Here is a 13,329-nt window from a genome sequence, read left to right on the forward strand (position 1 = left end):
GGGAGACAAAGTGAATTAAAGTTTTATATTGTAGCCAAAGCCAAAAAAGAACTCTAAAAAAAGCCTAAAGATACACACTATCACACAACCAAACCAGAAAAGGAAAAAAGAAAAAGGCAAAACAATCATAGTTCATCAAATTAAAACAAACAATATTACAAAGTCACAATAAAAATACAAATATAACAACTAACAGCAAATAGAAATAAACTCGAGAACTATAACAAGCTTGAAAACTCAACCAATTGCACTTCTTTCAGCCCCATACTCTTTCTCAATCCTCATGCCTCATGCAGAATCATCTTCCATCCTCATATCACTAGCCATCTACTTCTCATACTGAGATGACATAATGTAGTTCCCATCTTCTTCTCCAATTTGCACTATCACTATATTCCTACATAGCACACCCATTACTGCAGAACCATTTTCTGGATCAAAAGATTCATCACAATTAATTTTAAGCAGTCCCTCTTCCGGAAATCCACTTTTTCCTCCTCCTTCTCCTCTATCATGTTCCACCTTTTAGCACTCCAAATTCTTTAACTGCTCTACCATTAAACAAACCTTTTGATTAGCTTTTATATTTAGGGTTAGAGAGTATGTATAAATGTGTTTCTTTAATTTCCTTTTCTTTTGCTAAAACCCATGAAAAAAATATTAAACAAACCATGTAACCATTTCTTTTGGTACACATACACATTGAGTAACTTCAATGAAGCTTGCTTGATTCTTGAAGATTCACTTTTGATTTATTGAAATGAACATAGGCTCAATTAGGTTGCCAAAACAATGGGCTCAAATCAAGTGCCGCTTTTGCAAAATAACTGCATCAACATGTAACAATGGAACTGATTCCTCTACTTGTTTAGTTGATTTAATTGAGCTTGCTTCATATATAAATGATATAGAACTAAGCAAAACAAAAACAAATCACTGAATTAATTGATAAAGAACATCTAGCTTATTATAACTCATAGAGAAGCTAAAAAAGAGTAAACTGGTTTATGCTTTTATTGCAATCAAGCTCAATTACACTAAAATAATGGGCATCTAAATTCTAACTGTGTTAAAAGCCTACACTACCATCTACAATTGAAAAAAGTCATTTGTGGGCAAAATTTGAAGCTCTGAATTGAATTCCTTTGTGCTTCTGTTGACTTGTTGTGTTGCTTCTCTTTATCTTCTTCATCATCATCCTCAAAGCTTGATAAGTGCCATACAAAGCTTGTTTTGAACATCACGGAATGCCCAAATCTGAACAGTGTCACTTTGTTGAAGTTCATCTCTTAAAACTATTGTATTCCAGTTAGTTCTCAAAACATACTGATAACTTACTTTCTGTAGATCATTCTTATCTTTATGCAAATCCCACTGTCCAAACTCCATTGATGTTTCTATAAGAGGAAGAGCCACCCCATTTCTTCTTGGTGTGTGAATCAAAGGCACTGTAATGGATTGCCCAAACCTTAACTGTGTCATCTCATTATCATCCAAGAACCTGAAGCTTTCAACTTGGCTGCACGGAATTGTGACCCGACTATGTCCTTTGCTTACATCAGTACTAGATAAGGACTTTTGTATGACTCTCGTGATTCTTGTTCCGCCATATTCATCTATGATCTTTCTTTCAAATTCCTTCAACAAGTACGGTGGTGGTGGATTTTGGTGGCTACCCTGCTTCTTGTTGTTCTTCTTTCTCTTCATTTCCATAGCCTCAATCCACTCGTTGTTGCTTATAGTTTTTTCCAATTTTCTCTTTAGTGTATCAGTCTTTCTTGAAGAGTTGTTGATCACCGACTCTTGCAATTTTTGGCTTCCTTTTGCTACATAAAGAAGGCAATCAATCAAATAAAACATAACAAAACTATAGGACTAATTTTGAAACCATATGATTTGCCAATTGAAATAAAGATAGTACCTTCAATCAAATCATCAGACTTTCTTTTTGCATCATGTATCATTGAGGGGTCTTTAATGGCGTAGTAGATGAGATTTTGATCCTCATTGTGTCGTCTCCTTATCACAAATTTTAGAGGCTTCATCTTTTCTTTGACCAGCTCTGTTTGAGCCCTTTTACAATACACATTATTTCTACTCAAGTTGGGCTCAATATTTTCATTGTTAATATCGGCCAAATCATACTTTTTTGCAGCAACAGAGACAACTTGTAAGAGTATCTCAAAAGAACTCAAATTATGATTACTCTGTTCCATGCCTTCAAAATCTTCCATAGTCAAGACATCAGACATTTTCACTATTTCCTTTTTCTGCATAAACAATGTAATGTATCTCTTATTTAGCATTAAATAAATCTATATATACATAAACAATGTAATGTATCTTCTTCTGTTGCATCAGATTTAAAGCAACTTGTCAACAATAGCACTGTTTACGCTAAAATGAAACTTCATATTCAGATCATTCCAAGTAAAAGCAGGCTTGAGTTTACCATATACTTGAAACAAAAGAGACACAAGTAGTCACTAGAATATAGCATAGATCATATAATATCTGTGAAATGTATGAGTTAAATGTCATTCTTACACCGAAATCCACAAGCTGACACCATAAAACCCAGAATAACTTCTCTATAAAGAGCAAGAGGGTAATTGATTCATAACTATGTAAGCTCAATTTGATGCCACGAAGTGGCTCAAAACAAACGGATTTCACAACCACCCCCCCCCCCCAAAAAAAAAACAATATTACAACATAAGGGCGTAAACCAAATACGTTTCATGCTAATGATAAACTATTATGCTCCCCGGGCCAAAAAAAAAAAAAAAAAAAACTAATAAGCCCTATTCAATTACAACTAAGGAAAGGTAACAGTAACGATTTTGCATTTCATTAATTTTCCCATTCCATTCATTTCACAGAATCAACTGACGTAGTCATAATGAAAATGATGAGAAAGGCGAAATAGAAATGCTTACGAATTTCTCCAAACTTATATGAAGGTGCGTTCTCTCTGGTTTCCTCAGCTAGTTGGATGCTCTGTTTCTGTTATCCAAAAACAGACAATATTTTATTCTCGTTATAACACTTGAATTTGGCAACATAGGAAATTTGAAATTCACAGATATTAGAATAATCAGAAGAAGAGTAGAAAAAGAAGAAGTTACCCCCAGAAGAGAGTGGGCAGTTGAAGTGTGATGCTCTGTTTGTTTGTGGCTTCAGAAAGTAGAAATGAGTTCACTTTCTGAATGTTGAATGTTGAATGTGAGACAAATAATCGTGAACGTGAAATGGGAAAGAAGATTTCTGAATAAACAAATAGAAAGCGGCTTCAAGAGGAAACTTGGCAGGAAAGTATGTCAATTCGGTCCTCTCAGAATTAGGAAACAAACGTAGTTTCCTAATGTGAGATTTTCTTTTTCATTAAAAAAAAAGGTTAATCATCAAATTGTAATGTTATATATATGTGTGTATATTTGTATATATTACCCACTTAAATGATCCCGGTTTATTATAAAGCCAAAACTTTGGTCCGGTTCTTAATTTCGAACCTGATGTTATAGTTTCCTAATTTGAAGTTAGATATTTGATCGTTTTGTTTATATTATAGAAATATGTTTCTTTTTTTTATATATATATAAAAAGAATCAGTTTACATTCCTTAAAATTAAGTAAAAAAATTATTTTTTGAAATTGAAGGTACTTATTTAATTATCTTTCTAATATCTAAATTGTGATTTGTATTAATTGCGGGATCGTCGACATATTTTTTTGAAAAATAATAATTCGTAATTAGAAACTGCACTAATTAAATCACCCAAAGGAGGAGCTTTGTCCGATGCTTTTCAGCAGTTTGCATTCATTTAAAAAAAATCCCTCCAATCCTATATATAAAATACAAATACAGAAATTATATATGTGTGTGTATATATACGCTAAACTTTTGTTAAAATTAATTAAAAACAATAATTATGTAAAATATCTATTTATTTTTAATATACTCTTATTTATAAATAATGCCGATGAGAGTGAATCACTGAGAAAAATAGACTATAAACAATGGATTAAAAAAAGAGATGAGGAGGAGTCTACTAAACACAAGAATAAAATATACTCCTCCGATCCTTATTAAAGACCCCATTTGACTTTTTATTTGGTCCTAATTATAAGACCCCAATCCATTTTGTCTCTTATATTTATGTATTTTTTTCCAAGATAATCCTTCTAATAATGATAGTTTTAGCCAATATACTTAATTAGCAAGGATATTTTAGGAATGACAACACTTATTTATTATAAATAACCAACTTAACTTACTTCCTTAATCTCCTCAAATAAGTCAATTGGGTCTTATAATTAGGACCGGAGGAGTAGTTTTTAGTTAACGTATGATAATTAATCTGAAAATATATAATTAATAGGGATAAAAATAAAAAGATGAATACAACGTGTAATTTATAAAAACATAATCATATTTTAAAAATTATAACTTATGTATAGGATAAAATAGAGTATAGTTGAACAAATTTTGTTTACTTCAAATCATTATAGTTTATTTAATTTTATTTCTACAGAACTCAAATTTGGAATTCTTAAACGTTTAGTTCCAAAAACTATGAGAAATCTTAGAGTTGCATTCATAAGTTCCAACTTGCTGGATTTATGACGATGACAACGAGATCACTTGAATATTTTAGATGTGCTCTATCTATTCTACAAGAGAACTTTGGGAGGATTGATCTTATAAGAAACAAAAACATATTATTTGAAGAATCTATTATAATTTTTCCCCTCAGTAAAATTAATGCAATCAATTGTTTATACCCAATAATCAATTATTAAATGAACATATTAGGGAAAAAATTTACCCATTTAGAAATAAATAGTCTTGTCTGCTTAAAAAATGGTTTTTGACTTTTTACGACTCCTTTACCAAGTGCTTCTCCACGCATACTTTCCATTGACGATCAGCAAAAGCCAATTTTTTTCCTTAAACACTAAGGCCCAAGCCATGTTTTATTTGTAAATTAAAAAAAGAAAAAGAAAATAGAAACAGGACAAATAACTAAAAAGAAATATGCTTGTGTGTTTTATATGTGGCTGTGTGTGAGACAGAGAGAGGGAGAGGAGGGGAGAGAGCAATTCATGTAGAATTTGCACCTACCAACGATAGTGGCACGTAATTAAAATAGGTATTAAAAAGGAAAAAAAAAGGTTTAGAACTCTACTATAGATATTCAAAATTTTTCGGCTACACGTAAAAAGTGAATTTCACAATAATGATTCCGCAGATATCAAACCCGTTCTTCCGCTACTAACTCAACACTGTTTATGATCTAAATCAGCTTCTTCTTCTGAAAGTATCGCTTCAAATGCCACAACTGCAAAGCCGAGACTGTAATGCAGATACCCAAGGACATAATACTGAACCATGCCACTCTGGCGTTTGTTTTCTCGCTTACTATCCTCATCTCAGCTTCTCTAGTAAGCACAAAAAGGCAACATTGCATCAGATAAAATATTCAAAATACTAGAAAATTATTTCTTTTTGCCACTTTTGGTGGGAGAGGGATGTCGCAGTGAAAAATAACCTGCTCTTAAGGTAGATCAAATTCTCATGGATGGCCTCCACGGCTCCTTCAAGCTTCTTCAACTCAAGCTCAACTCCCTAGGCGTTAATGATACATGCAGATACAAATCAGAGTGTGGGAGCTTAAACAAAATGAAAGAAGACAAGGAAAATTTTCAATTCACTTGTGATTTAGTACCATATAACTAAAAATTTCCACCTTATATTCTTGTGGGGGGGGGGGGGGAAGATACCCAGGAAACCGCAGTGCGAGGAGGTTCTCAAGAAGGTTTCATAAAATATTAGACTCATACTTAGACATGGCCTTATGCAGACTTTGAGCCCCTTGAGAGGACTAAGTAAGAAGTTATACGTGAAATTTAAAAATGAATATGAAAATATTTCTGTTCACCTCAATCTTCTCTTTTCTTGCCACTGAATCCCAATCCTTAGCTGCAATTCCAGTTCTCCAATCAAGGTTGACACTAACTTCTTTACCTGCTTCATTGTGACCATCCACCCAGAAGCATGCCAAGTAGTTCCCAGTCTCTTGAGTAGTAAATGCGAATTGACCATCTGTTGCGTTCTCCCTATGGTGAAGAATGTTTCCATATGGTGATGTCACCTGAATAAATCAGACTACTGTTAACAATCAGCAGAGAAATTTACAGCTACAGGCCAGATAAGCCATAAGAACAAGTCAATATTCCCAAATTTCTTATCTTCCCTCTTAATTAATGATATGCTTGTTTCCATTTTAACAAGTTGGCCTAACGGTATGCTTTGATTAAGGATAAGACAAGGCAAAATTTTGCTCAATATATAATTTTCCCTTGTTTAAGATAAGGGTCAACAATAGAGGATTATTCAACATATTTCCATGTTCCTTCAGTACAGAGGATTTTTGAGAATAAATCCATCATTAATTAATTTATTATTATGCATTTCACTGAATCTTGAAATAAGGTATTAATAAAGTAAATTATTATAAGGGAAAATTGGGGATAAATCCCTCAATGCAAATTTAATTGGCAAATGGTCCCTAGGATGATTGATTGCACAAGGAAATATTAGTCACACACAAAGGAAGGTAAGTTGCACAAAAAGAAGATGGTTTGCACAAAATATTATTTGGATGTAAGGGATTAGTTTGCACATAGGGAAGATAACTTGCACATAAGAGAATTTCATTTGCACAAAAAGAAATTGAGTTGTACATCGGACAAAGAAAAATTATCACACACAAGGGAAGATAAATTCCACACAAAGGAAGTTAAATTGCACAAAGTCCTTAGGTCTCATTTACTAATTGATTTTTCAATGAGGGATTTATCCCCAATTTTCCCTTATTATAATCAATCATTTTAACAAGAGACAGATATGAAGCACATGACAATTGAGATAGCAATTAAAATTTGAGTCAGCCAGTTCCTAACATGATTGCCCCATATAAGGACTTTGTAACATCCTGATAAAGATAACCAACTAAGAGAAGAAAATAAAAGCATGTATTTGAGATTTCCGCATTACCAAACCCTCATCTACACCGATCAGAGACCTTTTTCAGGTTATTATTGCTTAGACAATAGAACTTCCAACATTTTTTACCTCCGTATGTAATTTAATATTTATAAACTCATGCAAGCCACTAAAACATTAGTTATTCTTGCTCTTCTCATCGGAAAAGAAAAGAGTTATTCTTGCTCTGCTATCTTGGTGACACCCAGAAGAGCAATAGCAGCATTACTTTATATTTGGAGATATTTTCATCATCAAAACAATTATGATCTTCAGAATCATATTTGATATTTGCAAATCTCTAATACTCAGTTATGTGCGAAGAAAGGGTCCATTGTAGGTTAACATCACCAAGTCATCAAGCCTAGACAAACGTCGCCCAGTACTCAACATCCTAAAACAAAACAACAAATCAGCTAAAGAATTTCCGAATCACCAGTCCAACCCCAGGAATCGATTTCCGAGAACATAGACTACACCAACAGGTTATCCGAAACAACAGTAAACAAATTCCACAAAATTCAGGATCCCAGGTTACCTCCCCCTCGAATTTCACAGAAACCAAACCATAAAAGGTAAAACAAATCCAGAATATGCAACACGACGATACCTTGACTCCAAGGGTGGGATTGTGGGAATGATCATCGGGTACGACGACATAATCAGCCAAAACGACGACATTATTCTGGATTTCTTCGGAGACGCATTTGGTACCGGTGGGGGGTAAAGTAAGCCAAATAGCGTGGCAAAAGGATGAAAAGAAGCAAAGAAGAAGGAGAAGAACAAAGAAGGGCAACAAGATGTGTCTGTTCTCCATAGCCCTTCTCTTTCGCCCTCTCTGTACCGAAGAATTTTGTCAGGGAGGTCTTTGGAAATAACGAAGCACACAACACTTTGGATCTCTATTTCTGTGTCCTCTGGCTCTGGTTCCAGTTTTTGCTTTGCCCCTCCCAATTTGTTTTTCTTTTTCGGTTAATTTTAAAAATCTTTCCTTTATAATTTATGTCTTTGATTTGTGCTCTTTTTAATACCAATGGGAGCTTGACATCTCAGCACAGGTGATGACGTGGCAACAGATGGTTGTTACCTGTGACTAAGCCGAAGAATGATATGAAATGGGCGAGTCACTCCCCGGGCATTAACTATAACTAACGACTTTAAATTCCGGAAATTTTAGAAAAGACCAACATGATTAGTTAGAATTAAAATTGTTTGCGTTAATCTTTTTATTATTCATATTTATTCTCTTAATACTCATATTTATATTTATTTAAAATATTTTTAATACTCATTATTTTGATATCTTTAATAGTTAACTTTCTCTTTTTAGTATTATGTTATTAATTTAATCATTTTACTGCTGAAAAAATTAAATTAAAAAATGCTAAAAATTTAGTATAAAAATATTAAAGATCAATATCTAAAAATTTTATAAAAGAGTATTAAAAAAGAAAAATTACACAAAAGTTCCAAATAGTGCAGTTTATTAATCTAAGATCTTTTAAAATCTCAAAATAAATAGGAAGTCACATGACATTTGAAAGTAATATATTTTAAATAAAAAATTACATCATTGTCTTTGCCCCCAATTAACAAGCTTTAACAAGCTCATAGGCGTAGGTTAAACAGGTCAATGAGAAGCTATTAATAAGTTAGTAAATGTCAATAACTAAACTTGTGAGATAACATAATCTCCACATAAAATCAAATTATAATAAAAAAGTATTATATAATAATTGTTAAACTAAAATCATGTGTGACCAAAATATGCATACTAATATTAGATGAAATGATGGGTTTATATAATAATTTTGTTACAGAAAATCATTAAAAAGTTATGGGTACATACTAACAAGTCAATAGGAAAATATTAACAATTACCAAATATGTAGACAAAAAAAATATAAAAAAATAAAGCTTTTACCTTTCACTATTATCGGCATCTAGAACATTCAACCAAAAAAAAAATCAAACTAGAAATATCTTCAAGCCTTTGATTGATAAAGGATACCCAAAATGGTAAGAGAATAAATCAATATAAAATATAATAAAATCTATAGGCAGTATTTTTTTTTTTAAAAAAGTTATTATTTATTTGAGTGATAATTTCAAAAGCTCAGTACGATATGTAAAATAAACATATATCTAGTTTTTATATAATAAATAAAATTGAAAAATGTTATATCTATAATAAAATAAATAAATAAAAATATAGATATATATTTCTTATCTTTAATATAAGAAAATAAATAAAAATATAGATATATATTTTTTATCTTTAATATAAGAGTTAGTTAGGAATTAGATTTCGTCGTAAATATGATATTTTAATGTACTTTGCTTTTTATATTTATTATTTTCTCTCAAACTAATTTAGCTTCCCTATAAATTGATATATTATATGAAAGTCAAATGATAATTTAGGATATGATGAAATTGTTACATTTTTTTACTACTTTCAGGGCAAAAATTGCACTAAGAAAACTTTTCGAATACTCACGTATCCTTTTTGAAAACTTTAAGGGAAAATATTTTTTTTAACTTGGTTAATTTTAATTTGCAAAACAATCATAATTATTATAAAAATCATTATTTAAACCCGACAATTTTTTTTTTTGACCAGAAAACCCGACAATTTTAACATTAAAGTAAAAGCTCTAAATCTATACTTTATCCTGCACTCTTGGCTGCTCACATCGCCAATGTCACTCAGTAATTTGTTTCAGCTGGTAAATCCACTAAATTCTCTTCCTGTTGGGTTTTGAAACTTTAACTGTGTCTAACGTTATCTGTACGCCCTCCGTTCGTTTTCCGAAAATATCAAGGAACTTGAAGGAAGTCAGATTGATGAATTAACCGAGATTAATAATAACATAATTTAATCACAATAGTTTATCTATTAAATTTGATTTTTTCGGTTGAGATTATCTCATCGTTTACTTGATTGGGTGGGACTTTTTTTTTTTGGACTGAGATTGGGTGGGACTTGGATGTAACTGGATTTCTTCCTCAACCTCTGAACGTACAGATATTGATTGCTTTATTTGAGATTTCTCTGGGATTTTCAGGTAAAACTTGCAATTTTTTTTTTTTTTTTAAGAAACACTGCTTACTGTTTATTTGCGCATGTGAACAGTCCAGAAAATGACAATCCTTTTGTTGGTTTGCATTAATTGGATTTTGGATTTCTTCTTTTCGCCACAATTTAACTACTGACGTTTCATATGCTTGGGGTATCGATTATCCGTTTGACTTTTTTTACTCTGTTTGATGACCCTGCAACGGGAACTCTTCTTGTTCTTGCTTTTTCTTTTGGCTAATGTTTTGTTCTCTTTGAAACCTGTTCTATTTGTGTGCATGTATTTCTTTATTACAGGGAAATTAAAGCTCAAAATTGAGAAATATCTGGCACACTGAAGTTCAATGTTAGAAAATGCCTCGAGACTTATCCCGATCCCGATCACCATCTTATAGGCAAAGACATTCGCCATCCCCAGTCGGACAAAGGCATAGCAGGAGGAGCAGAAGAGACGGAAGCTGATCTCCATATTCTTTCTACTCTTATAGCAGGTGATCTCGTTTGTATTTTTGCTTTCCTTGTGCTAATATCCGTTGTCTCAAGTGGGAAAGAGTTGGGGCTCATTTTGATGTCATCATTTCAGCTAGAACATCCTACAATTGGTTTGGTCCCATTTCATTGGGAATCAGGCACTTCAAAATCGCCTTTCAACTGAAATTGTTACTTTGGGGCATATTATCAAGCAATTTGCATTGTCAGAGCTTACAATTCCTTTCCCGATGATTTCCCCTTCATATCTTTGACTTAACGTGTTGAAGTCTCTGATCATGCTTCATGGTGCTATCTGCTCCTCCGTTGAGAAGTACGCATTTCTCATTTCTGAATGCATCACAACCAGAAATTTGAAACTTGGCGAGGCCTTGCACTCTCATCTTATCAAATCCGCATTTTTCTTCGATTCTTTCCTTACCAACCGTCTCATAGACATGTACATTAAGTGCAGCTGTGTGGAGAGTGCCCAAAGGGCCTTTGAGGATCTTTCCCATAAGACAACACGTACGTGGAATATGATGATCTCTTTCTACTCTAAAATGGGTTTGTTTGACAGGGCTCACTCACTGTTTGATAAAATGCCTGAACCAAATCTTATCAGTTATAATTCATTGATCACTGGTCTGACACATAATGCGTTTCACAAAGAATCAGTGAAGCTTTTCTGGAGGATGCAGAAGGATTATGATTGTTTACTATTAGATGAGTTTACGCTCGTTAGTATAGTTGGCAGTTGTGCCTCTTTAGCTTCCCTTTATTGGTTGCGTCAAGTCCATGGGATCGCAGTTATAATTGGTTTCGAGGGGAACGTAGTCCTTAACAATGCTTTAATTGATGCTTATGGAAAATGTGACTTACCCAACATCTCTAGTTCTATATTTTATGGAATGCCAGAGAGAGATGTTGTGTCTTGGACTTCGATGATTGCGGCTTACACAAGGGCTACTAGATTGGAAGAGGCGTGTAGGATATTTAACGAAATGCCAATGAAAAATAATGTGTCTTGGACTGCTTTGATAACGGGTTTCTCACGAAATGGGCGTTTTGAGGAAGCTCTGGATCTTTTTGGGCAAATGCTGGAGGAAGGAGTATGGCCTAGTGCTCCAACTAATGTCACTGCCTTAAGTGCTTGTGCAGATATGGCACTTATTGAAAGAGGTAAACAAATCCATGGTCACATTATCAAAAACAGCAATAATGGCTACTTATCTGATCTGTATATATCTAATGCTTTAATTGATATGTACAGCAAGTGCGGGGATATGAAATCGGCTGAAAATTTGTTCAACACGGCTCCTTTGAGGGATATAATCTCTTGGAACACATTAATAACCGGGTTTGCACAGAATGGCCACGGTGAGGAATCACTGGCTCTCTTCAAAAGGATGATAGAAGCCAATGTAAAGCCAAATCATGTGACATTTCTTGGCTTGCTATCTGCTTGTGACCATGCAGGTTTAGATAATGAAGGACTAGAGTTGAAAGACATGATGGAAAAGCAGTATGGCTTGAAGCCTAGACTTGATCAATATGCTATATTGATTGATTTGCTTGGGAGGAAAAACAGATTCGAGGAAGCTCTGGATTTAATCGAGAGAACACCAGATGCTACGGATCACATTGCCATTTGGGGAGCACTACTGGCTGCTTGTCGTGTCCATGGGAATTTGGACCTTGCAAGTAGGTCTGCAGAAGCTCTGTTCAAGCATGAACCTGAAAACACAGCTAGATATGTTATGCTGTCAAACATATATGCAGCATTAGGAAGATGGAATGATGCCAATAGAATCAAAAGAATCATGAAGGAGAAAGGCTTAAAGAAAGAGGCAGGTTGCAGTTGGATTGAGTTAAGAAATACAAGACATGAGTTTAGAGCCAAGGACAAGTGTCATGGCCAAATTGTAGAGATATGTGGAATAATCAGTAACTTGGTCCATAATATGAAAGATGTTGGATACCAATATCATAACAGTTGCCATTCTCTTCCTGGTGAATAAGACAATTTATACTTTTACTAGATCACACTTCTCAGTTTGATTTTTAGTAAATAGGAATGCTGGCTTGATGTGAATAATATGGTGGCTAAGACATAACAGCTCTTTTGAGGATCCATGCGCAGGCCGCGTCTCTTTGTGGAGGTCCTTTTAATGTTGTTTAGCACTAATGTTGTACCTTATACTCTGAGAATGTACACTTGGCAATGAATTACTCACGTTGAATTGTATTTACAATTTTGTCACGAACTCATTTGATCAATTATGGGAATTGATTTGCATGAGTTTTATTCATATATTATATATAGCTGTTGTTGGCACCCTTCAAGCTTTCATTTAGCTTACTCTGTGTGTGGGTGTGTCAACTACATACCAAACCAAGCCCGCCCCATGTCCCTATCGATTCATGTTGTAAGCTAAAAGTCTAATAGTCAAAGGGGGACTTTCAACAAAGTGCAAAGCGATGGACTTCGATGTCAACTGGGCCTTGAACCCATGAGCCCAAACCAATTTAGGTAGAGAGAGTGACGGAATTTTGTATTGAATTAGTGACGATAATCTCCGGTTTTATCAAAACCTGATCGAGATATATCATGCTCCTTCCCATTCTAATTATACAACATAACTAATCTGCAAAAAAAGTTAATATAATCTTTGGTTTATAAAGTTTGCTTTTATTTTAGTTTTAGTTCCTCAAATTTCAAATTATAGGTTTT

General features: G+C 33.6%; 3 protein-coding genes across 3 annotated transcripts; 1 reads left to right on the forward strand and 2 right to left on the reverse strand.

Moving 5' to 3' along the window:
- Positions 1 to 1,200: 1,200 nt before the first annotated feature.
- LOC114756202 (B3 domain-containing protein At1g05920-like) lies at positions 1,201 to 3,007 on the reverse strand. The gene is made up of 3 exons (XM_028945129.1): positions 2,940 to 3,007; positions 1,922 to 2,270; positions 1,201 to 1,826 (listed from the first exon to the last, which is right to left on the reverse strand). The coding sequence occupies exons 2-3, from the start codon at positions 2,250 to 2,252 to the stop codon at positions 1,201 to 1,203; spliced, it is 957 nt and encodes a 318-aa protein (XP_028800962.1). The 5' UTR covers positions 2,253 to 2,270; positions 2,940 to 3,007.
- A 2,022-nt stretch (positions 3,008 to 5,029) lies between these two features.
- On the reverse strand, positions 5,030 to 7,987 carry LOC114756192 (transmembrane emp24 domain-containing protein p24delta4-like). The gene is made up of 4 exons (XM_028945107.1): positions 7,659 to 7,987; positions 5,943 to 6,155; positions 5,553 to 5,629; positions 5,030 to 5,442 (listed from the first exon to the last, which is right to left on the reverse strand). Exons 1-4 carry the CDS (start codon positions 7,863 to 7,865, stop codon positions 5,298 to 5,300), a joined length of 642 nt encoding a protein of 213 aa, XP_028800940.1. The 5' UTR covers positions 7,866 to 7,987; the 3' UTR covers positions 5,030 to 5,297.
- Positions 7,988 to 10,811: 2,824 nt separating this feature from the next.
- LOC114756191 (pentatricopeptide repeat-containing protein At2g13600-like) lies at positions 10,812 to 12,822 on the forward strand. Its single transcript, XM_028945106.1, has one exon. It carries the CDS (start codon positions 10,895 to 10,897, stop codon positions 12,614 to 12,616), a length of 1,722 nt encoding a protein of 573 aa, XP_028800939.1. The 5' UTR covers positions 10,812 to 10,894; the 3' UTR covers positions 12,617 to 12,822.
- The last annotated feature ends 507 nt before the right edge of the window (positions 12,823 to 13,329 follow it).

This window comes from Neltuma alba, unplaced genomic scaffold (genome assembly GCF_004799145.2).
Source record: "Neltuma alba isolate B1F8T4 unplaced genomic scaffold, ASM479914v2 tig00010376_pilon, whole genome shotgun sequence".
NCBI classification, from domain to species: domain Eukaryota; kingdom Viridiplantae; phylum Streptophyta; class Magnoliopsida; order Fabales; family Fabaceae; genus Neltuma; species Neltuma alba.

Coding starts and splice junctions, on each gene's coding strand:
- LOC114756202 (XM_028945129.1), bottom strand. CDS start 2,252: ATGTCTGATGTCTTGACTATGGAAGATTTTGAAGGCATGGAACAGAGT. Junction 1,827..1,921: donor GTCTGATGATTTGATTGAAG/GTACTATCTTTA, acceptor TTCTTTATGTAG/CAAAAGGAAGCCAAAAATTG.
- LOC114756192 (XM_028945107.1), bottom strand. CDS start 7,865: ATGGAGAACAGACACATCTTGTTGCCCTTCTTTGTTCTTCTCCTTCTT. Junction 6,156..7,658: donor ATCCCACCCTTGGAGTCAAG/GTATCGTCGTGT, acceptor TGATTTATTCAG/GTGACATCACCATATGGAAA. Junction 5,630..5,942: donor CAAGAAAAGAGAAGATTGAG/GTGAACAGAAAT, acceptor ATTAACGCCTAG/GGAGTTGAGCTTGAGTTGAA.
- LOC114756191 (XM_028945106.1), top strand. CDS start 10,895: ATGCTTCATGGTGCTATCTGCTCCTCCGTTGAGAAGTACGCATTTCTC.